At 47.9% G+C, this 23,678-nt stretch overlaps 1 protein-coding gene across 3 annotated transcripts in view; it reads left to right on the top strand.

The window, feature by feature from the left end:
- The first annotated feature begins 881 nt into the window (after window positions 1–881).
- The window catches only part of LOC144934259 (LIM domain-binding protein 3-like), a 60,684-nt gene continuing 37,887 nt past the window's right edge, over window positions 882–23,678 (top strand). For all 3 annotated transcript variants that reach the window (XM_078859938.1, XM_078859937.1, XM_078859939.1), the window contains exons 1-3: window positions 882–1,108; window positions 10,217–10,331; window positions 16,201–16,352. In XM_078859938.1, coding sequence (XP_078716064.1) covers window positions 10,236–10,331; window positions 16,201–16,352 — 248 coding nt within the window. In that variant the 5' untranslated portion in view covers window positions 882–1,108; window positions 10,217–10,235. The remainder of the gene's footprint in view (window positions 1,109–10,216; window positions 10,332–16,200; window positions 16,353–23,678) is intronic.

Below are 23,678 nucleotides of genomic sequence, written 5' to 3'. Positions count from 1 at the left end.
GCTAAAATACAAATGTGGTCATTGCACACTGCGCGGTGGCTCAATATTATCCCGACGTGACGTGGTGAGCACCGATTTCAATTCAGAGGGCTTCCTAAGACAAAGATCCCCGTATAGCCTTAACAGACTGTATGGGCAAGTGCTGTAAGCGAGCACCTATAAAGGCCAGAACGGCACACGAGGGGGGTGGGTGGCCAGCACCACGCCCGGCCGCCTGTCTCCCTAGTGGCGATGTTTTTTACGCACCACGCCAGGTACTCATTTGAGGCTGAGTCGACCTAGGGGAGGCCCAGAATCGGTTCAGATAATCGTCACTGGTATTGGCCGTGAGCGGGAATCGAACCCCGGTGGTAAAAGTCGTAGCGCAGCGCACTAACCACTACACTACCGCTCCCCACCTTCACACAAGCACCGCCGTCGCTTTCGAGCCATTGTTTTGCAATCGCCAGGCGCGTGAACATGGCGAACAATAGGGCGCACCTGCTATTGGAGTTCAGGAAATACCGAGATCAATCGAGATCGATAACTTCAGTGAGCTCTATCTCCTCCCGCAACCAACCAAGGAAGAGCGAGGAGGCAGCCTGCGTGTACGTGATGAGCGAGAACGCAGCCGGCTGCTGCCGCTGTTGCCTTTTGCCCAGGCAAAGACGCGACACGTGTGCCGTGGTTGGTGACCCCCGGTTCGTACGCTGCGGCCCCAGGCTGGCCCAGGGCACAGCCGCTCCACGCCCTTCACTTGCCAGCAGCAGCTAAAGGCGGCTAACTGGGCATCGCCAGAGTCGACTACGCGTGCCGTGACTCTAATTAAGGCTGACGTAATGGACGTTGAGGGGGGGGTTCGCGCTCGGGACAAGCCGGTGGGGGGCGAGGGGGCGGGCGGCAGGAGAGAGATGCGCCCCGCGTGTCGGGAGCTGCTGCTGGCTGGGGGTGGTGGTGGTGGCTGCCTTGTTGACGGCGCCCTGTGTGGGTGACGTAAAAGGAGCCGCCGCTAAATTTATCTGTAGGCGGGGGGCTGAAAAGAGGCGCTCGCAGGCAAAGCTGAGCAGCGCCGCAGAGGAGTCGCCACCTTTGCTGCACCCAAGCGGTCGAGGGAGCCCCCCCGAGTGTGGTGAGCGTCCTGCTTTGCCGCACGCCGAGTCGCTGTCTGCGCGCTGCGGTCACTGTGTTGTGTGAAACTGTGATGCGCGCACCGCCGCGATACGCAGTGCCTCGTGTGCTGCTGCGAAGTGGACTCTGTTCTGTGTCTGTGCTATGTGCACTGTGGTGGGAGGTGCGCGGTGTGTTACTGTTCGAAGTGCGCTGTGGTGTGTAAGTGCCCCACCACGTGTACCGCGCCGTTCAGCATTGTGCATGCGTTTTTGCCGAAGTCGCCGATCCCATGCATTGAGATGAAGGTGGAGCTGTTGAAAAGCAAGAGAGATGTGGCGGATCGTGGTGATGATGATGATAAATCGTCCATCGCTCGCCCGTGATCTGTGCAGAGCGCAGGCACCTGCACACGGAGATGTGGGACGCTGACGTCTTAAGGTAGAAACGAGGGACTGATGCGCCAGATGGTGCAAGAGGATTACATGTTTACGGGGTGGGAGGGAGGAAAAGCAGGAGGATGGATTAATAGATGGGTGGATGGATGGTAGAGTTGTATGGTTAAGCGATGAGTGGATGAATGGATCGCTGGATGCATTAATGGATTGCTGGATTAGTGGATTAAAGGATTTAAGGATGGATAGTTGAGAATGATGAATGGATAAGTGGATGGTTTGGTGAATCAATATATGGCATTGGTGGATGAGCGGATGGAAGGGTGGATGGACTGAAAGGCGATACAGTAGTAAGTCAACTGCTAGCGCGGAGAACAACGCGCGTTTTCTTTTGTTTAACCAGGTGGTTAAGTCAAGAGACCAGGATAAGTCTCATTTGCGATAGACCTGGGGTGTTAGTTTGCCAGTAGGGGGCGTCGGTTGCCATGTTCAGTCCGCATCGGGTAATTGTTTTATGTTATCAAAGTTTGGCACACATTGGCCTGCTCTTGCGAATGACGCCAGGGGATATTCAATGTCTTTATGTGAGGCAGACGGCGCATAGGACAGATTGTTGGCGTGGTCATTCCACCCACAGCGATAACACGAGGTCACCCAGACTGAGATTGCGAGCGCGTCTCGAGGGCTGGCTGGGTTCCCGTGGTTGCCGGCCCTATTCTTGTGTGTCGAACTTCTTTCGCACCGTACGTAGCCAAGTAATCGGAGGTGCGGCGGAAGGACAACTAAACACAAAAAGACAGTTTTAAAGGAATTAGATTGTCAATCTAGGTGATGATTTCAAAGTGTATAGCTCCCCAGTGGCTTGATAATATTCGGAAGGAAGAGCGTTCCAGACGGCCGCAGAAGCGACCGTCTTTGCTCGATGGCGAGCAGCCAAAAGCTGCTGAGTTGTTCACTGCTCGTGACCTCCACTGAGCAACGAGCAAAAGCTGTCCTCTTGTATTGTGTCGGCCACAAGTAACCGCTCGCTGGGCGCATGGCAACAGTTAAGGGCGCGATACAATGGGGCTCGTGTGTGATGTGTGTGTGTGGTGTAGGGCGCCCTTGCTGTTTCGCTAAGCTCTCGTGTTATTTCGCGTTCAGATTCAGCAGCTGCTGATTTATCTCCTGCGAACGACGGTAGAGGAGTTCGGAGACTGCTATAGTTGAGCGAGTGGCATGCTGCTGCTTGCTATTGTTTGCGCCGTCACTGGCACCGTGGCCTCACGGACGCACACGCACGCACATCCAGGCGGTTACGACCCTTCTTCCCATACACACACCCACTGGGTGTACATAGCACGGATAATGAGGACATCTTTACATTGCGGCATATGGCCGAGTCCACTCCGCGCTACAGGAGTTAACAAGCCCAGGGCAGGCATCGGGCAGTAACATTGGCTCTTTGTGTACACCGCAAAAGCCTGTTATGTTGCAACATGCACAGCCTCTGAAACCCCAAATAAAGCTTTTGTTCAAAGCGAGTTCCCGCTCAAATGAGCATTGAGGCGGTACTCATCTGTTTACGGGCCCTTAGCCGGCGGCAGCAATTCCACATTCCTATGACAGGAATGGGTCTATCCATAGGGCAACCACTGTTGACTTCCCACAGAGTGGTACTCATTTTATGAATAAAATAAATAAAAAGTACACTTTATTTCATTCAATTACAACAGTCAATCCCCAATGCTCATGTTAAATAGCGGTGATTATTAGTTTTCCGGCACGTCCTGTAATCCCATTTTGGTGCCCCGGAAATGTGTGGAGGAGACGTTTCGACCGCATTCGTTCAGTGTTTGTCGCAGTTCCTGTGGAGTACGCATCGTCAAGCATGTGTTTAATGCACGCATACATCTTCACACGTATGCACCTTTTTGTTTGAGTTCATGCAGATTATATTAATTAAATAAATGTGCATCACCACGCTGGTTATTAACACGGCCTAAATATATAAAACATGCATTAGGCTTAAGAAAAAGGCAAAATTAAGGAAATATATTTTACACGATTAGCGAGGTGCAAACGCCTGTGATTGGACACGTGTGTTGTGTGCATGTGTGTTCAGGATTATCAGTGATTATCAGGTCTCTATTCAACTATTTACGGACAATAATGCCCTAGTTACGGTGTGTATTGCCAATATTTGACCTTGTCCAGCCTCAAGTACAGTCTATTGATTGGTATCCCTCGTTTAGAACCACGCCTGCCCGCCTTTGTCTCCCAAGTGCTGATCTCCACACAAAGAGTGAGGTAGTCAGGGCCGAGTTGATGTGTGATAAAGACACGTTAAGGGACGATGTCACGCCGACGTGATGCTTCTTCACATGGCGGATAATTGAATCCAGGTCACCCTGGATTGTGATATGCAGTGCTCCCATTCACTGTGACACACGCACACACACATCCACAGCCAACAGCACTGCCTGCGCACCCGGTTATATTTAATTTACCACCAAGTGGTTGGTAGAAAGGACAAAAAGAGGGAATAGAAAACGGAGCCGCTTGGAAATCGCGGGCTGCTGAGTATGCAGCTCCCATGTAAGGCAAGCGGCGTGCACTCTGGAGGAGCGCCGTGCGCGTTTAGATGGTCCCGGTGTAAATTTAGCCGCGGCTATTTCCAGCCTGCGTCCTTATAATATGCGCACTCGCACTCACGTACTCGCCACACACACGCGCGTAATCGTCTCTGCAGACAGCGGAGCAGAATGCTCAGAGAAGCTTCCAGCCAAGGGAGACGAGCCATCTCAGAGATTAGGAGGCACATTCCTGCAATAAAAGGGCTTGCAATTAGGCATTCAAAATACCTCCCTTACTGTGAATCGTTTCCTTGAAGGTTTGGCATCGCTGAAGGAAGGTCGGCAAGGATGGATGCAGATTGGAATATTGATTCTAGTTGTACCAAACATCCCAAGCAGGACTTTGTCTTGTCAATGAATCTTTGCAACACAGTGAAGCCCCTGGCTTTTCTGTGTCAAAACATGTCCCAGTGGCTTAGCTGCCAGCACATATAACCGTGAAGCATTTCCCATCTCTAATGGTGTTGAGATTCCACGTTCCCATGGTTGGAGTCAGTCAAATCCATAGGATTAGTGCCGTTGACTTGATGCCAAATGTAAATAAAGAATAGCGTGCTGCTGGTTGGTGTACAACATTTATTCATTATGCATATATTTTATAAGGGTGTTCATAAGGATAGTAGTGGTGGCATTGATTACAGCATTTATGTAGAAGCCAGAGATACGGATCTCTACTCGTCATGCCGTCTGCGTGGCATGCACGAAGAACTGCACTCCTCTAATTGTACCCTTTGAGTTTCCACACCCACGGCATGCGGGATAAAACCAGAAGCCTCCAACCAAACTGCATCATTTGGCAGTGAGCATGGGTGTGGGAACATTGGGGGCAAACAAAGCAGCCACCTCGCCCTGCATGCCTCCACAAACTTTGGGAATGGGCTCAAACTGTATCTCGTGTCCCCCCCCCTTCAATATATTTCATGGGTCACCCGACGGCTACGCCATACGGGCCCCCCATGGCCCCTATACTTACGCTTCTAAATTCAGATTCGTATCAACGGGCATGCCAAATGGTGCAGTTTTGTAAGGTGCATCAGAAGGGTGATTACAAGTTCATGAAACACGTGTTACCATTTCTGTTCTAGTTTTGTCAAATCCAGTTTTAGAATTGACTTGGGCCATCTTTTGTCCCAGTCAATACATCGAGTGCCACCTTTGTGGGGATGTAAAAGTGTTTTTCCTACAGATAAATTCAACACTGCCATAAGAATGTGGAAATTCCATAATTGGTGAGAGCTTCATACAGAAATTAACATCACCTCAATGCTCACTTATGAAAATAAACCGTATTTACTTATTAAATAAGATCATTGATGGTGCAGTTTAAGTTTGAATTTCTCTGAATCTTTGTGCGTATGATGATAAAATGAATGAATAACTCCAGTCATGTATCTCAGTTCATGTGCCTATTTATCGTGTTTCATATGCATCTTATGTCATGATCAGGGATCAAATGCAAAACAGAGGTATCACATTGACTGCACCTCCGATTAGCACGGTTGGCTACGTACAGTGCGAAAGAAGTTCATCATACATACGTACATACAGTGAGGGAAAAAGTATTGATCCCCTGCTGATTTTGTACGTTTGCCCACTGACAAAGAAATGATCAGTCTATAATTTTAATGGTAGGTTTATTTGAACAGTGAGAGACAGAATAACAACAACAAAATCTAGAAAAACGCATGTCAAAAATGTTATAAAGTGATTTGCATTTTAATGAGGGAAATAAGTATTTGACCCCCTCTCAATCAGAAATATTTCTGGCTCCCTGGTGTCTTTTATACAGGTAACGAGCTGAGATTAGGAGCACACTCTTAAAGGGAGTGCTCCTAATCTCAGCTTGTTACCTGTATAAAAGACAATTGTTCACAGAAGCAATCAATCAATCAATCAGATTACAAACTCTCCACCATGGCCAAGACCAATGAGCTCTCCAAGGATGTCAGGGACAAGATTGTAGACCTACACAAGGCTGGAATGGGCTACAAGACCATCGCCAAGCAGCTTGATGAGAAGGTGACAACAGTTGGTGCGATTATTCACAAATGGAAGAAACACAAAAGAATTGTCAATCTCCCTCGGCCTGGGGCTCCATGCAAGATCTCACCTCGTGGAGTTGCAATGATCATGAGAATGGTGAGGAATCAGCCCAGAACTACACGGGAGGATCTTGTCAGTGATCTCAAGGCAGCTGGGACCATAGTAACCAAGAAAACAGTTGGTAACACACTCTGCCGTGAAGGACTGAAATCCTGCAACGCCCGCAAGGTCCCCCTGCTCAAGAAAGCACATATACATGCCCGTCTGAAGTTTGCCAATGAACATCTGAATGATTCAGAGGACAACTGGGTGAAAGTGTTGTGGTCAGATGAGACCAAAATGGAGCTCTTTGGCATCAACTCAACTCGCCGTGTTTGGAGGGAGAGGAATGCTCCCTATGACCCCAAGAACACCATCCCCACCGTCAAACATGGAGGTGGAAACATTATGCTTTGGGGGTGTTTTTCTGCTAAGGGGACAGGACAACTTCACCGCATCAAAGGGACGATGGACGGGGCCATGTACCGTCAAATCTTGGGTGAGAACCTCCTTCCCTCAGCCAGGGCATTGAAAATGGGTCGTGGATGGGTATTCCAGCATGACAATGACCCAAAAGAAACGGCCAAGGCAACAAAGGAGTGGCTCAAGAAGAAGCACATTAAGGTCCTGGAGTGGCCTAGCCAGTCTCCAGACCTTAATCCCATGGAAAATCTGTGGAGGGAGCTGAAGGTTCGAGTTGCCAAACATCAGCCTCGAAACCTTAATGACTTGGAGAAGATCTGCAAAGAGGAGTGGGACAAAATCCCTCCTGAGATGTGTGCAAACCTAGTGGCCAACTACAAGAAACGACTGACCTCTGTGATTGCCAACAAGGGTTTTGCCACCAAGTACTAAGTCATGTTTTGCAGAGGGGTAAAATACTTATTTCCCTCATTAAAATGCAAATCAATTTATAATATTTTTGACATGCGTTTTCAGGATTTTTTTGTTATTCTGTCTCTCACTGTTCAACTAAACCTACCATTACAATTATAGACTGATCATTTCTTTGTCAGTGGGCAAACGTACAAAATCAGCAGGGGATCAAATACTTTTTTCCCTCACTGTATGACTGAAGAAAGTAAATTTGCTTGGGCAGAGCACATCTCCTCTGGAAGGGATTACGAGTAGTGGACTATCTCTGGGATAGAATGGCAGCCCAAGGAGAGAACACATCCAACAGAATGGCCACCGTGGAGATGGAGCATTGGGATCACTGGATTGCATGGGATGGTGATGGCATGGGGAAATTTACATCCAGCAGTGGATTGATCATGCCTGGTCATGATCATTAATAGTGTTTATCTCGGATATTGCTTGAGCATGAGATGTATTCTGTCACTGTGGTTTACCTGCTAAAGTAAAGGGTACAACTATGAATGCCATATAAGACACCAGTAATTGGAAGGTTGAAAGTTAACATTCCAATAGGGGCCAGCCCTTTATGCCTCTGAGTTGACAAAATTAATAACACTTTATAGAATGTTAACAGTGGCTCTAATATGCATTGAGTCAAGCCTGCCATAGGAATATGAGATTTCCATCATTGGCTCTGGTTGTCAATGAGAATGAGCACTTGCACATTCCAATTTGAAGAAGTCGCTTTGACCTTTTAAACTATTACTACAGTGCAACAATTCAATATATAAGAATCTAGATCAATGTGAGGCCAGTTTGTGATTCCTCTGAGGTCTCCCAGACAGGTCAGCTGAGGGCCTTGCGTGAGTGACACTGATAGGAGGTGGTGGTGATGGTGGTGTGGGGAGGCCAGGCTGGGATGGGTGTTGGGAGCAGGGAGGGAGGGAGCAGGAGGCAATGTTCAGGGTTAAAGTTGTTTCACTGATCCCCGTGTCAGTGAGGCGGCAGCACCCCGTGGGTCTCACGTCTCTATGCCAAGAAGCGGGGGGGGGGGGGGACAGCTCGTCTGCGAGATTCCATTGCTCACAACGTGGCCACACTGAGAATTCACAGTGACTCACAGTGGCAGCAGAGCCTATTTGAGGCCAGGCAGGTGCTTCCCTTAACCCTGACTCAGTTTCCCAAGCGAGCGCGTTGCCCCCATGATAGAGAGAGATGCTCCTTTGAAAAAGGTGTTTGCAGGTGACACGCTGTCATGCCCCCCCCCCACTGCACTGAGTACATGCTTCATGTGAATTCATCGTTGAGGATTTCGTTCATTCTTATGAAGTGGCAGCCGGGCGCTAGACTACACAGCCGTGTCGTCTGCAGGGCACCACCACCACCTCACCCCACAACACACTCTGCAGCAACAGTAGCAACGACTAAATTTCAGAAATGCCCCCCCCCCCCACCCCATAATTGTGGTGAAGATTATGTCTGCATCACCTGCCACCCCTTCATGTTTCTCCTGGTGATAGTGTGCCAACAAGATTCGATACTTTTTGCAACATACAATAAAGCGAGTTTTGTTGGAGGTCATCAACAAATTGTAGTTATTTACAGGTGAACCACTGCAGGTTTTTTTTTTTATATAAAGACATTTATTCCCTACTCAAATTGGCATTGAGGCTATGCTCAATACTGTTTATAGCCCTGAGACAATGGTGAAAATTCCCCAGTGCTATGGCATGGACAAGTTTATAACACAACCATTGTTCACTTCCTCACAACACGGTACTCATGTATCAATCCCAGAGGGATGATGGGATGAATCAAACCCCACCCAAGATGTGAACTCACAACCTTCTGATTGTGAGCTTCTCTACCGCTGAGCCGCCTGGCAGCCGGATGTTTTGACAACGAGACTTAATATTCCAACACACGATGCACACACACACATACACCATTTTCTATAGATGATAGGCAATGCCAGACTTTTGGAGGTAACTGATTAGCCACTGGATTTAAAGCCAGTGGAAAGAATGTGAGGATTGTGGGGTCGTGTGTTCTATGAGTGTCTGCATTACATTTCGCAAAACCCTTTGCTTGATTTTGCAAAACATGGGTGATTTTCATCTGGAACGGACCTCTTTATATTTAACAGCGGCGAGCGTTGTAGTACCGCACGTTTTGATTCTGCCTTTTAAAGGAAATCTGTTTTTAAAATGTTGGCGCTCTCAAAAAGGCAAAGCCTCCTCTCAATGGCTTTCTTGTTGGGGTCGATCAATGGTAGCCACTGTTGGGCCGTGGTCTCTGACTTGCGCTGTCGAGGTAAAGGAGCCACTTTGTGATGTCTGCGGTCCTGCTGGCAGTGTTGTTGCAATCTCGCGATGGATTCTGTGTCTGTCCAGGAGCGACTTGGGTTCAGCCACTTAATGGAATGTGAGCACCTGCCATTGCACAACACTCGCACAATTAACTTGTGCCAGTTAACAATTTACCTGAGAGGTTTCATAGTAGGTGTGTAGACGTTTATAATTATGTACATTTGTCAAGTTTGTACCAGCGGTTCATTGCTTGTCTTGCATGAAGTTAACCTGCTTCATCCTGGACATACTGCAGCCATGAAGGGTGCCCATTCTGTATACAATGTGAAAGAAGTTAAAAGTGCATACATATTATCACCACACATCAGTCCGTATTTTAAAAGAGAATACTTCTATGGAGGGAGACTAAATGTTAAGAAAAACAGAATATCTCAGTCAATATGTAATAGCTAATGTGTTGTAAAGACTCACTTATTTAAGTTAAACTTTTCATGTCATTTGCACATACAACTACATGTTTAGATTGCTATCTGGTCTTTCAAACAGCCATTGAATAGGTCTTGAAATATATCCCTCAGCTGTTCTGTCTCAGAGGTCAGGTGTCATTGTTTGTCGTGTGGATTTTGTATTTGAATATCTGAACTGGTTCCTGCCCTCTCCGAGGTAGTCTCAGCCTTAAATGAGCACCTGGTACTGTGAATAAACGCATACTCTGAGGAGACGAAGGCGGTGATAGCCAGGCGTGGCACCTATCCCCACCACCCCTTCGTGCGCCGTGATGGCCTTCATCAGTGCTCATGAGCAGCAGCGCTCCCCCGCACTCTGTGTTGTCAACTACAGACGGGGTCTTTGTCTGTGTGTTTGTCTGCAGTCCTGGCCAGAGCTGAATCATGAGCAACTATGCAGTGACGCTGCACGGGCCCGCACCATGGGGCTTCCGGTTGCAGGGTGGGAAGGATTTCAACATGCCTCTCACCATCTCGCGGGTAAGACCTCGCTCACTACTCACCGACTCACTCACAGATCCACTCGCCCACCCACCAACTCACGCACTGACTACCCTCTCACCCACTCACTCACATAACCACTAATCCTCCCACGCAATCTCACCCTCCTACCCATAACCTGGCTTTTGCCAGTGATCACCCGTAACCCTTCTGTAGGGCACAGGGCCCTTTGTGGCCGCAGGTTTATATAGAGAACGAGGCCTCCTGTGAGCCACAAGGTTCAGTGTGTCTCTTGTGTGTGAATGCGTGAGCAGTGTCCTTGTATATGAGTGTGTGGGTGCTGTGCGTGGGTGCACATATTTGTAGTGTGCAATGGTCAGCGCACTGCATTGATATTCCCAACGACCTCATTTAAATTCTGAGACGACTCCTGTGAGTTGGAAGTGCCTTCGAAACCTCTCCTGGTCCTCTCGTAGATTAACTTAAAATGAAGACGAGTACATGCTGCAATGTGTGATCATCATCGGCATTGTGGGTAGGCAAAGGAGGCCTGGTGTGGTGTACCCTCAAACACCCCCTCATGTATCGTGCCGGCCTCCGTAGCTGTTCACAAATAGAAATCACCCCAGCAGTCTGTGAAGCTGCATGGGAACCAGTGTGTGTATTTATGTCCGCTCTGCTGCACACCTGATGTGAAAGCCTGTAGACAAACGCTGGGAAGAGCCCAAAAGGATCGTTGCTTTGCCTGACACCAGCACAATCACCAGCAGCTAGGTTCGACTTGGGAAAGGTGAGGGATTAGCCAGGTTACTTATCAGCCGTGTGTAAATGTGCATTATGCTTAAGCTTACATTTACTCGTCATATTTGTTGATTTATATTTGTTGATATAAAAAAACTATACAGATGTTTTTGCTAAACTTTATATTCTTCATGAGGCACCACATTGAAAAATGACGTCTTCAACCGAGCGTAACTATCACCTGTGTTGTGTTCTCTGTGCTGAAGAAGGGCTGCTTCCTGAAGCATTAGCTTAGTGAAATTCTTGCCCTGTATATTAACAATGTAGTGTTTGATAGTGATAAGGATGGTGAAGCGTTCTCATCCATGAGCTAAAAAGTGTTAATCAGGTGACAGGGTGGTGCAGTGCTAACATGTGTGCCTCACAGAAAGAAGGAAGGGCCTACGTTTGATTCCCAATTCAGGATCCTCTTTGCGTGGAGTTTCAATGTTCTCCTCCCCTGTTTTGCAATGGGTTTCCTCCAGATTCTCCGGTTTCATGCCATGGTTTAAAAAAGCACACACAACAGAACTGGTTTTGGTCAAAACATCCCAATGCGGAATAATTACCTGCAAATCACTCAATTTGGACTACACACTAACACACAGCAGTAACATCGCCCCGCTACTGCAATAGCTTGGCAGGACCATCCAAAAAAGAGTCTTGAGACTGAGTGAGGCGTTCCTGGGTAAACAAGCGCGATACAACGAATAATAACATACACTTATGTAAACCGCGTTTGATTATTTAACATTTTGTGGACGTTGGTGTGCTATCACGTGCGCTCATTGTGTTGAGAAATCCACTTTGCGTCCTCTGCTTTGCGCTCAGTGAGATCTAATGAAGTATTCATGCTGAGCAGAAAGGTGAATCACCACATGTATCTGCAAGCAACACCTGGCAGCCAGTGGTGCCCCGGGCCCATTTTAGAGGCCCATGTCGAGCACTGTGTCACCCAGTCTGTACACTGCGGTTACTCACAAAATAATAGCGTTGGCTCATCGAGCGGAGAAATGAGTGACAGTGCCGATTGAGATCTCTTAACGCCGTGACAACAACAGCTGCTCGCTAATTGTGGGGTTGCAGAAATGCACAAATTTGTTCGCTCCTGCAGCATTCAGGTCCACCTCTGCATCGCCTCGATGATCTTTTAAAATGTGACATTTGGTTCCTGGAACAATGCTGAAGGTATAAAAATAGTAACACTAGGAACCCGTATTTGTCAAATTGGCAGCGCAAAAGGCTACAGTGGCGGCAGCTGTTTCTGTGGCTTCAATTGTAATGAACAGCCCTGTATGGGCCGTTGAATTGCCAAGCATTTCAGAGAGACGCTCCATTCGCTGTTTGTGATTCGGAACGTGGGCCAACAGCCGCACACGTAATCCCGGCACCGTTGTGCACATTGTGGGGGTTCGGTTGCATGTGTGCCTCCGGTGTGCGGACGTGGCGTGTCCAGGCTCGATCGACAAGGCGAGCAGTCACCTCGGATGAATGTCCCAGATTCCCACCGCTGGCACAAGTATGCTCGTGTGTGTGTGTGTGCGCAAGCTTCAGAGAGTTGAGGCCGATGAGTGATATTGTGTTTGGGGGAGGTCATGGGGGATGAAAGCCCCTCTGTCAGATGTGCACCGTACATGGGCACGTTGAAGAGTTCATGGGGTGATTAAGTAACCGTTGATGGGGGTGAGAGAAATCAAATACTTTTTGCATTTAAAATATGTTTAAGTCATTCTTATATTCTGTTCCCAAATAAGGTGTATATGCAGCATCACCTGATTCACCAGGTCATTGTTAAAAGCAGGCCTTGTCACTATGAGGCTTAGCACCTGGTGAGTTAGCGTGGACAAAGAGCAATCAGGCAACGTCAATTTTTTTGCGCTAAACTAGTAAAATCTCCCTCGGAAATTCTCGCCGTGTTACAACAGCCTAAGTACAGATTGCGATGGAAAAAAACCTTCTGTGAGAGGAACTTGCTGTGAAGACACTGGGGGATATTATAGCAAAACGCAATGAGCCAACTGAACAACTTTTTCCACTGAACAGTTCCAGAATGAGCTTTCAGAAGCCACGCGATCGCTGGCGGCAAAGCATCGGTGCGGAAGGAAACTAAAGGACCATGAAGGGGACCCTCATTAGGGACTAGTAGCTGAACTACCACGGACGTAACATATTAATTTGGCAATCGTTTTGGCTGCACTTCGTGATTCAGGGCTTTAATCGCTTGCGATGCGTAACTGCCTGCTAATTCGCATTTGAACGGAGATGAGCAAATGTGAAAAGGTGCATTGCAGTGAATAACCTCTCCGTATAATGACATTTTAAATCCATGCTCTGTATCTCAAAATGTATATAAGCTCTCCATTGGGACGTGTGACATTTTACAGAGAGTGAGCAATGGAGGGGGGAGTAAAGAACACAGCTGTTGTCCCTCGAGCTATCACATTAGCGCCACTGGTGTACGTATCTGGCGTACGTATGCTCTGAGGGGGAGCCACGTTTTTAAGACCATCCATGGGAGAAATGTAATATATACACAGAGGAGCAGTGGTGCATTAGTTAACACTGTGCTGTGAACTCTGTGCACTTAGTTCCGATTCCCAGAACCCAGGGCAAGCGGTATCTCAACCAGTTTTGCATTCCTCTCTTTGGTCAAAGTATGATCAAACAACGCCTTTGTTTGATAGCCTGGAAAGGCCTTCATCCAGCAGTGGATTTACAAGGGGCTGTATATGTTAAAAATTATTATGTACACGCATGTAGTGAGCATATACATGAAAGTTGCTTCAGGCGTGCGGAAGGATGCTCTATAGCAGAGCACTTGGATACTATCACAATAGTGTGTGCTCTCAGCTTTAATGATTTTCTGAGTGGTAATGTGGCTGGCAGTGGATTAAGTGAGGAGGTGTGGAGTCATGGCCCCGTCACCAAGGACACTTTACTCCGTGTGTGAAAGGTGTTTGCGAGTGATGGGGCAGTATTGTGCTACGAGCCTGGTAACCCGAGTTCGACTCCCGCCCTTGTCTAACATGGGTGGTACGTTGCATCAGAACTGTGCCTGTTGTGGTGTTTAATCACCAGCACTGGGGAGACGCACCACCCCTTTTATGGCATCGTTGCTAATAGGTGCTCGCTAACAGTACTTCCGATTAGCACCTCCGATTAGTACGCTTGGCTACGTATACCGTGTGAAAGAAGTTCAACATATATACATACTTGCCCTCACAATCAGTGTAGTTATAAACTGGACGTTGTGTTTAGGGTGTGTGTGTGTGTGCAGTGTAGTGGTTAGCGCGCTGTGCTACAAACTGGGCAACCCCAGTTCGATTCCCGCTCACGGCCAATAAAAGTGACGTATATCTGAACCGGTCCAGGGCCTCCCCTCGATTGACTCAGCCTCAAATGAGTCACTAGGCAGACAACGGCGGCCGGGCGTGGTGCTGGCCACCCACCACCTCGTGTGCCGTGCCGGCCTTCATAGGTGCTTGCTAACAGCACTTGCCTCAACAGTCTGTTAAGGCTATACGGAAGACGTTTGCCTTTGTAGTACAGACTACATTGCACCTGCCCCTGTTTGGGCTTGTTGACTAACCACTTGCGAGCCGCTCAGACAGCCTCTCTGACAACGGCCGCTTTGTGCTATTGAAATATGCATGAGGAGTGCTTGTTAAATAATCTCGTAATTCTCTCTCCGTGGCATGAAAGCTGATGCGTCGTAGTTGAAATACTGTATATGTTTATTAATGTAGGCAATTAAATTGCCGATAGGTAATATAACGTTTAAAATGTGAAGGGAAATATATAAATAATTGCACCCATTATTCAAGTGAACAAATTAAATGCCTGCTGGTGGTTAACGCTAATTGGTGGGATCATGGCTCAGTTGCTTTTTAAAAGCAGTGAGTGTGTATGTTCCACACGTTGCTGCCTACACTCAGTTCTATCATTTGTGCTGCTGTGTGCAATTACGTAGGTTTGTCTTTTTCCATAATTGTTGTGTGTTCACTATCTGCAGTACTTCATGAAAACACATCTCAGCAATGTACATGCGTGTTTTATATATGTTACCACACTTTACATGTACCACTGGGTGTTTCTTGCAATCGAAGATCGCCCCGGCTGTTGGGATGGGCACGATTTTCCAAGCTCTTTCGAGTCGGTAGCCCAACTACAGGGTCAGCTCTTGAGTTGCCCAGTGTGGACAAAGGCCGAGGGCAATGTGTGCCCGATGTCCACACAACATGAAAAGAGCAGGGTCAGATGGCCAGTGCTGAACGTGCGGTGCCCGGGAGCCGTGCCTACCTAGTGGCTCAACAAGGCTGGGAGCAATGTATGCCGGATATCCAGAGGCGCAGCTATGGGGGAGGGGGGTACGTGGCAGCGTTATGCGATGCATAGCGGCCCAGTCGGCCACAATGGCGCCCCGAATCAACATATAAACAAGTGAAAACATTTTAAGGGTAGGGTGGCACGTGCCCCCTCAATGATCCGACCGAAATCCCTAATTTCGATCAGATCATTGGGGTTTATTAGTAATAAATTGGCATTTTTCGACCCCCACTGCCACTGTGTAGCATATTATTATGTGCCAGGGACTCTATGAGATGATAGGACAATAGTCTGAGTCCATAATTGGCAATAAGTAAAGGCAAAGCAGTTATAAGTGACTCAGAATTGTGCGCAGTTGCGTATACAGTGCACGACTTCCCTGAAGGCATTCACCTTCAGCGAGCGCGATGCCGATCACAGTTCTAATTTGACCCTCAATCGATGGCTGCGCCATTGCCGCACACGCGTCAAATTAAAAGCAAGGGACAAGTCCTTACTTACTAACAACTAGTATAATTTTTCATTGCTGGAGGAGTTGCCCCCCCTACCTGAAAAGCCTGGCTCCGCCATTGGGAGGGGGGCCCACATTCGTGCATCTTGGATAGCCCCGTTGAAATAGGTCGTTGCCGATGTTCACACAAAATTTAAAGAGCGGAGTCAGATGGGCAGTGCCAAATGTGCGTTATAGTGCCCAGTTTGGCACGCGCGACTAGGCGGGAACCGTGTGCCCTTCCTGCTGCTCGCGAGCGGCGCTCCTTCACATGTCCTCAAATCCGCTCCCGTCTCTTTCCACCGCGTGCAGATAAGCCCGGGTAGCAAAGCGGCTCAGGCCACCGTGGTGCCCGGGGACGTGGTGCTGCAGATCGACGGCACACCCACTGACAGCATGACGCACCTGGAGGCGCAGACGAAGATCAAGAACAGCGTGGGCAACCTGCGCCTCACCCTGCAGCGGTGAGGCACGCCGCCGTGTCTCCACCACTGTAGACATTTGTTTCTCGTTATGTTAATGTAGAACGGTCGGTCACATTCTAGGTTAACATAATGATCATCATTCCAGCTCCACCCCAAGTCTGCTCAATCGACAGACAGCAGCAACTAATGGGCCGTGTTCCACATCACAGCACCGCAGTCACAGTCGCCAGAGGGCCACATTCACAATTACCGTGCTGCTGCTGCATGTAAACATACACATTACAGTAACACAATCTAAACACAGCAAGCTTTCAAACTCATGTGTCAAGTGTTATAGGCAATACAACTACAAAAAAGCTAACGTTTAGTCGAGCCTTTGGCCTTCTGGATCAATGTTTTCTCGCCACGCAAGTTTAAATAACACTATTGTTTTTGTAAACAAACGATGTTGCTGAAGCACCCCTGACCATAATTTTATTGCATTTTATTCTCGGTAACGAAGCGTCAATCTCAAGTCATGAAGTCAGTCACATAGCCTACACGTGTGTGTCTGCAAGATGAAAGCCACGTATTATTTTGGGTGTGTGTTCCATGAATCCATAATTGAGGGCACTTCAGCGAAAATCATCTGGCGGGTTTCATCCGGATCACTTTTAAAATTGTAGAACGTTTGATAATGTTTGTGGCTGCTGGTTTTGAAGAGTTGCGGGGGTATCGCACTGAGATTATAGATTGGAATATTCCTTTCTGTATAATTTTTTTACAAAAATATGCTAATGCTCTCCATCATCACGAATGGGGCAAATAATTATCAAAGAATTGCATTGGCCCATTTTGTAAAGATGTGAATGTCACCCCATGCGAGAGACATGCGATTACTTGGTATAAAGATGATGGCTATGGGGAGGCAATGCATGCAGGCTGCTGACCAGGACGTGAGAGTGTGTGTGAAGTTTGCGCACTCGCACAGTTGTCCATCCGAGCTTTACGATGTTGTTGAAGTACTCAGGACCTTTACCGTTACCTTGGCACAAAATGAACATGAAGAGAAAACAAATTCTGCCACGATCTTCAGGAAACATAAACTCACGTTGACTTCATCGTCACTGCAATGCACACTGTGGTATCCGCGAACGGCTTTAGTCGGAGGGTGAGGAAGGGTTCCATTTTGCAGCCAGGGAACTTTGGAGAAGATTTTGAGCGTGCGAGGTATTTGTCGTGCGGCTGAGAGGTTTGTGGCCGTGAATGAGCCGCGATTTATAAGCAACGGCTGCGCTTTGAGTTACTGGAACCGTCCAGCGCAGGGCCCCCAAGTGGGCTCCCCCATGAATATTTTTGAGAGCTGGGATAATACTTTATTTTAGCAAATGGCCACAGCATGACAGCACTCAGAAAACAAGCCATCAGTGTCAGTTTCACGGAGCGCGCTGTGTGGGTGTGTGTCTGTTTGTCTGTGGGGCGCGCGGCGCTATGAACTCGGCAACCCAAGTACGATTCCTGCTCAGGGCCAACACCAGTGATAATTATCTGAGCCGTTTCTGGGCCTCCCCTAGGTCGACTCGGCCTTAAATGAATTCCTGGTGCGGTGCAAAAACATCACCACTGGGGAGATAAAGGCGGCCGGGCGTGTTGCTGTACCGGCCTTCATAGGTGCCTGCTAACAGCACTTGCCCCAACAGTCTGTTAATGCTACACGGGGGATCTTTGTTTTTGTGTCTGTCTGCTTACCAGTCTCCATATCTTTTACCTTGTGATGCAGTTGAATCTCTGGGGTGGAGTGGGGATATTGGGAGTGGCTCACTGGTGGAACAGGTGTTGTAATGCAGGCCGCATCACCTGTACCGTTGTCAAGACACCCTGGACTTGAGACAAACACGCTGAGTGATTTATCACAGAGTATGTGAATTGTTACTGGCCAGGTAAGGCTATTTAGGTTCAGGTGAAACACAATGCACTCGTCGGTACATTCTGTCTGCAGTTAACCTCAAATTGGCCACACCTGCTACTAGGAGATCCGTGTTGAATTCCCATGAGCGCTCGCACCACATTCTAGCCCTGGTACTGACGCCGGTGGCTGAGAAAGCCTTTTTTGTGCGTTCATAGTTGTGAGTTCAAGTTCAGGTCGGGTGTTGACTCAGCCTCATGATCCCTCCGGCGTGAGCGAAGTAATCACCCACCTCATGCAGCTGCACGAATTGTTTCAAAGTCAACGGTGATTATGTTGTGGAGATACTCGTTCCCACCTTCTACCATAGGAATGTAGAATTTCCACTACAGACTGAGAACCAACGCCCGAGATTATTGCCGCACAATGGGGCACGCATGGATGGTTGATTTTGAATGTTTTGCTGCCTCTAGCCCAGCTTGAGGACGTCCTCCTTGGTACACATCTGGTGAAACAGCTCTTACCAAATAACTTCCTTTAGATTTATTTCTGAGTAGATGGTGCGAGGTGTTATTTGAACTGCCTTTTGTAAAATACATCGCCGAATACTCTGACCCCCGAGTGATCTTAAACAGATCCCTCCACTCACGATGCAACTGCACACAGATGTTGATGTTGTGAAGGTGAATGAAATGGGTAGGTGTCGTGAATTGTTTATAAGAGCAGAGAGAGAGAGAGAGTGGCAGTGTTTGAGTTGAAGTTTATTTTGTTTAACCAGGTGAGAATGAGATTCATTCGCAAGAGTGACCTGTGTCACCAAAATAACAAGCAATACTATAAAGCAAAGTACACTAATGAAGCAAATAGAAATCGGAGCAAAAAACACCGAAATATAAATTTAGAGCAACAAAAAACAACCAAAGAAATTCAGCACAGACTCAATAAATATTAAATTAATTGCATTTCCTCTGATGCAAAATGGATCGGACAAATTACATTTAAAAGCCATTAGTAGTACAATTGAGTTCAATAACATTACAAATGGAATTGCACTAGTGTGTAAAAGTGACGAGGATACATGTAATATACAATTGCAAGTTAAGTTATACAGAATATCACAGCTGAGCAGGAAAGAGGTTGTTTTTTTTGGGGGGGGGGCATGGTGGCAAGGAGATGTTAACTACCTCGCACAGGAGGTCGTTGGTTTAATCCCGACCCTGATGCCTCTATATTTGGAGTTTGCACGTTCTCCCCGTGGGCACGTGGATTTTTCTTCAGGTCCTCCGATTTTTCCCTCCACATTTAGAAATGTATCTTGAACTTCTTTCATACCATACGTCATCAACCGCGCTGATCAGAGGTGTGGGGAAAGGACAACAAACTGAACATAAAAAGGAGTTCTAACGAAATTCGTTTTCAATTAAGATTTAAAAGTGCATAGCTCCAGTGGCTTCCTAATATCTGAAGGGAGAGTGTTCCAGATGGCCGCAGAAGTGCATCTGAAAGAGCACGATGCAGTGACCGTCTTTGTTCAATGGCTAGCCATGCGTTTAGAGTATTTGGCTGCCATATATTTATACGCGATAAGCCACTTCGTTGAGCTATCATTTGTGGCCAGGTCCCTTCTGAAAATGAGATAATTAGCTCAGTGGGCCTTACCTGGTAAAATAAACAAAAAATAGTTGATAGTTTAGTTTTATTGTGTGCGCACACGCTGTACGGTACCCAGTGTACAGGGTTTGATATCTCCCCGTATAAAGCACCATCAACAATTTGTATTTAAGCTTGTTCTGTGTCTCATCCAGATCATCTCAGCCTCACGTGAATTCTCATGCAGTGCTATGGCCAGCATTGGCACCTCGACTCCTCGCTAACAGCACTTGCCACTATGGCTATGAGGCTAAATGAGGATCAACGTCTCTGTGTGGAATCTGTGCAAGTGTGTGGAGAGCGGTGGCGCAACGGTTAGCATGCTTCACTATGAATCCATTGAAACGAGTTTGATCCTCGTTCACAGCCAACACGAGTTACGATTATCTGAACTGGTCCTGGACCTCTTCTAGGTCGACTCAGCCTCAAATGAGTACCTGGTGCGGTGTGTAAACATCGCCACTGTGGTAACAAAGGCGGTCGGGCGTGGTGCTGGCCACCCACGCCCTCGTGTACCTTGCCGGCCTTCATAGATACTCGTGAACAGCACTTGCCCTAATAGTCTGTTAAATGCGATGAGGATCTTTGGAGGCCTGTGGCGCTGTGATTTGCGCACTTACAGAGAGCACAATCCTGACCACCTGAGTTTGATTACCTTTCCAGCTATGAATAACATCAGTGGCAAGTGGTATTTGGACCCGTCCCAGCCATCCCCTAGCTCGATTCAATATTAAATTTCTACTCGGTGTCATGTTCAAACATAAGCATTGGGGAGACAAAGGCAGCCTGCTTTGGCGGGGGCCCACACCAACCCCTCGCGTGTCACGGTCACCTTATTAAAATGTTCACGAACAGCACCATGCCTCTTACCGTCCTATTCGGCTAAATAGGGAGCATTGTGTGCGAGAGAGAACGCTGCGGAGAGGAAGGGTGTGGGATGTGTTTGGGGATGGGAGGTGTTGGGAAGCAGAGCCTCTGATTTACAGCTCTGGATAGGAGCCACTGGAATCTGACACGCACACACTGAGTCACCCTAGCCACGCTGACTTGAGGTAGTAGTAATAATTAGGGTGGTGAACCCCCTTTAAAATGTTTTTGGAGCACTGCAGCCTGCGACTTCAACCGAGCCATCCCCACTAAGGCCCCTTCGTTTCCACACAGCAACCCAATTCAAGACATATTGCTTGAACAGCTACTACTAGCCCAACATGGGCTCATATCATTGCTGTATCACGTAGCCCACTAGAGTTTTATTTCGAAATGTGTGAACAAAATACAGTGCTATCTTAAACATAGCAGCACTTAAAAAAAAATGGCTGTGAATATTCATACTGTGTTTTGGATAATTGCAGATTTTTTTCACGTGTTAAGTTCTAAGTCGTTTCATCAGCCGGTGAGCCAGACAGTCAGTTAATCCAACCACATTTATTTACAATGAGGCGATAAACTATTGAGACCGAAGGCCTTCTGGGACCGTAATTAAGGCATATACACTATATTATTCCATGTCACTGAGGCATTGTACTTGAAATGTGTGTTAACTGAATGTTATATTTCAATTGGAACCCCTACCGTTGCAATGTGGAATTTTCGATACTTGTTCAGTGTTGGCTTGGTGTTCATCTAACCACAGAGACTCTCAGATGTTGACTTTATTCTCTAAAAAATTATGCTCATCGTGTTCCCCTTCTTGCCTGCCTGGGGCAGCTTTGTCCAGCACAGCATCGCTCAACTATTTTCCTGTGATCTCCAGGCTCGTGTGAGCGCTTCACATGATTTCTGGGCAGTTGAGAACGGATGAGGGGTCATAGCCACTATTCAGTTGAACAGTGTTCAAGCCATAGCCACTGGACATTGTCACCCCTCACAGTTGCTGCGCGGTTTTCTATTGTCACAAAGAAGATTCCCCCAAACCTGAACAAAATGTATTGCTGCTCTGTTTCGTGGGCACCTGGGATGACAGCCTCTAATCATATCTGAGTGTCACGGGGGGGTGGGGGAGGCGTGACGTCAGCGCGACGTTCAAACCCAGCTCAACGCTGTGGGATGACGTCGTCATGAGCCAGCCAGCCAGGCAAGCCGCCAAAATTGTTTCGAATACAATATAGTATGATGCCGCAACGTGTCAGTATCTTGACACCACGCAATTGTATTTAATTACTTTGGGTTTTCACGTACGTTAACCAGCAGCATTTGTTTCAGCACGTGAGTTCTGGGCTTGTTTCTATTCGCCAGTAGGTCGACAGGCCAAAACATATTTGAGTTTTGTGTGGAGATATTTCATGACATTATATTGCCCAGAGTGTGCCAATAGAGTGCTGGGTGAAGTTTTAAGCAGCGTTGTTATAGCCATGGAACAAATACGGCTGCTGCATCGTGCGCTTTCAGATGCGTTACTGCGGCCGTCTGGAACGCTCTTCCTTCCGATATTAGGAAGCCACTGGAGCTGTGCACTTTTTAATCTATATTGAAAACTCATTGCTTTGTTACTGCTTTTTGTGTTTAGTTTGTTGGTCTTCTCCCGCACCTCCGACGAGCACAGTTGGCGACGTACGGTGCGAAAAAAGTTCAGCATACAGATGTCGTGACATTGAATGAGTCACGAGTGCGTGGTGTTGGGAAATTGGTCGACAATGGGTTTGGGGGTAGCAGGCCGTTCTTCCAGTTGGACCTGTGGGCTGAAGCGCGGAGCCTTCTGGGGGATCCAGAGGGGTGCGGGGCCGAGGGCGGAGCCTGGCCACGCTGGGGAGGATACAAGGCGAGCTCCATCTGGAGTGGAACTCGTCGTGCTTCCGTCATCATGGTCTTCACTTCTTCGAGCTGTAGGTCTGGAAGCATGTTGGCTGTCCTGACCCAGTATGTAGTTATCCCTGTGGCTGGAAGGTCGGAATGAACAAGAAAGAGTGTGCCTCCTACTAGTGTCTCTGAATTAGTACACGACACATACATTAGGTCGGAGCCAGCAATGTGACACTATGCAGGCTCCATGGGCCCCCAACACAGGTAGATGTTCATGCAATGCATTCGTTCCTTTATTTTCTCACCTTAACCAACCGGCCACCTTTCACTCCTTGTGGCCTATCAAGTTGTGCCTGGTGAGTACCTGCATGGGAGACTGCCTGTGAATGCCAGGTGTTACGGGCGTGGCTGTCAGGTGGCCAGGGGATGGCAGGACGTCAACGGATTCTTCGTTATTTCTTCAGAGCTTGGTAGGGCTCCTCCCTCATGTGCATCGCTTATCTCCGGGCACCCTCTGTTCTTTCTACATTCCAAACAGTATTGGGGATTGATCAATCATCGCAGCACATAACCCTCTTGAAAGGGTCTTGAGAATGAAGTAAAGAATAATTGAAGGGTGTTCTTGCGATAATAATAATAATGAAGTGTCAGAGAACGCCCGCCAACCTTTCCTTGCAGGTGTTTATCCAACGTGCACTCAGAGCGGCAAAGAAACACGCTGTCACCCCCTGCTGACCGAACAACACCCAACTGAAACGTGGCCCTCAGGGGATCGTGAACCATTCAGCATAGTGGGGGGTGGGCAGGGGGGGGGGGCACGTCTCCCCGCACGTGTGCCATGACGGCGCGTGGTGACGCCTGCGCTGCCTGACGACTTCGCCGCGCTGGTTAGAGCCACGCAGGAGCATTCGTCCACGCTCCGTGTTTTCTCATCAACCACGGCGACCATGATTGGAGCCGTTCTCGGCAACGCTTCTGATTGAGTGGAAGTATCATTCAATCGGACCCACCCTTTCATAACAATGCGGGGCGGCGATGCCCTCCCTGTGGCTGCATCGTGATGAGATCAACACGGGAGGAGGAATTCTTTG

This window comes from Lampetra fluviatilis, chromosome 9, assembly GCF_964198595.1.
Source record: "Lampetra fluviatilis chromosome 9, kcLamFluv1.1, whole genome shotgun sequence".
Taxonomy (NCBI): domain Eukaryota; kingdom Metazoa; phylum Chordata; class Hyperoartia; order Petromyzontiformes; family Petromyzontidae; genus Lampetra; species Lampetra fluviatilis.
Note: the sequence above shows the minus strand (reverse complement) of the source record. Positions and strands in the feature narration are given on the sequence as shown.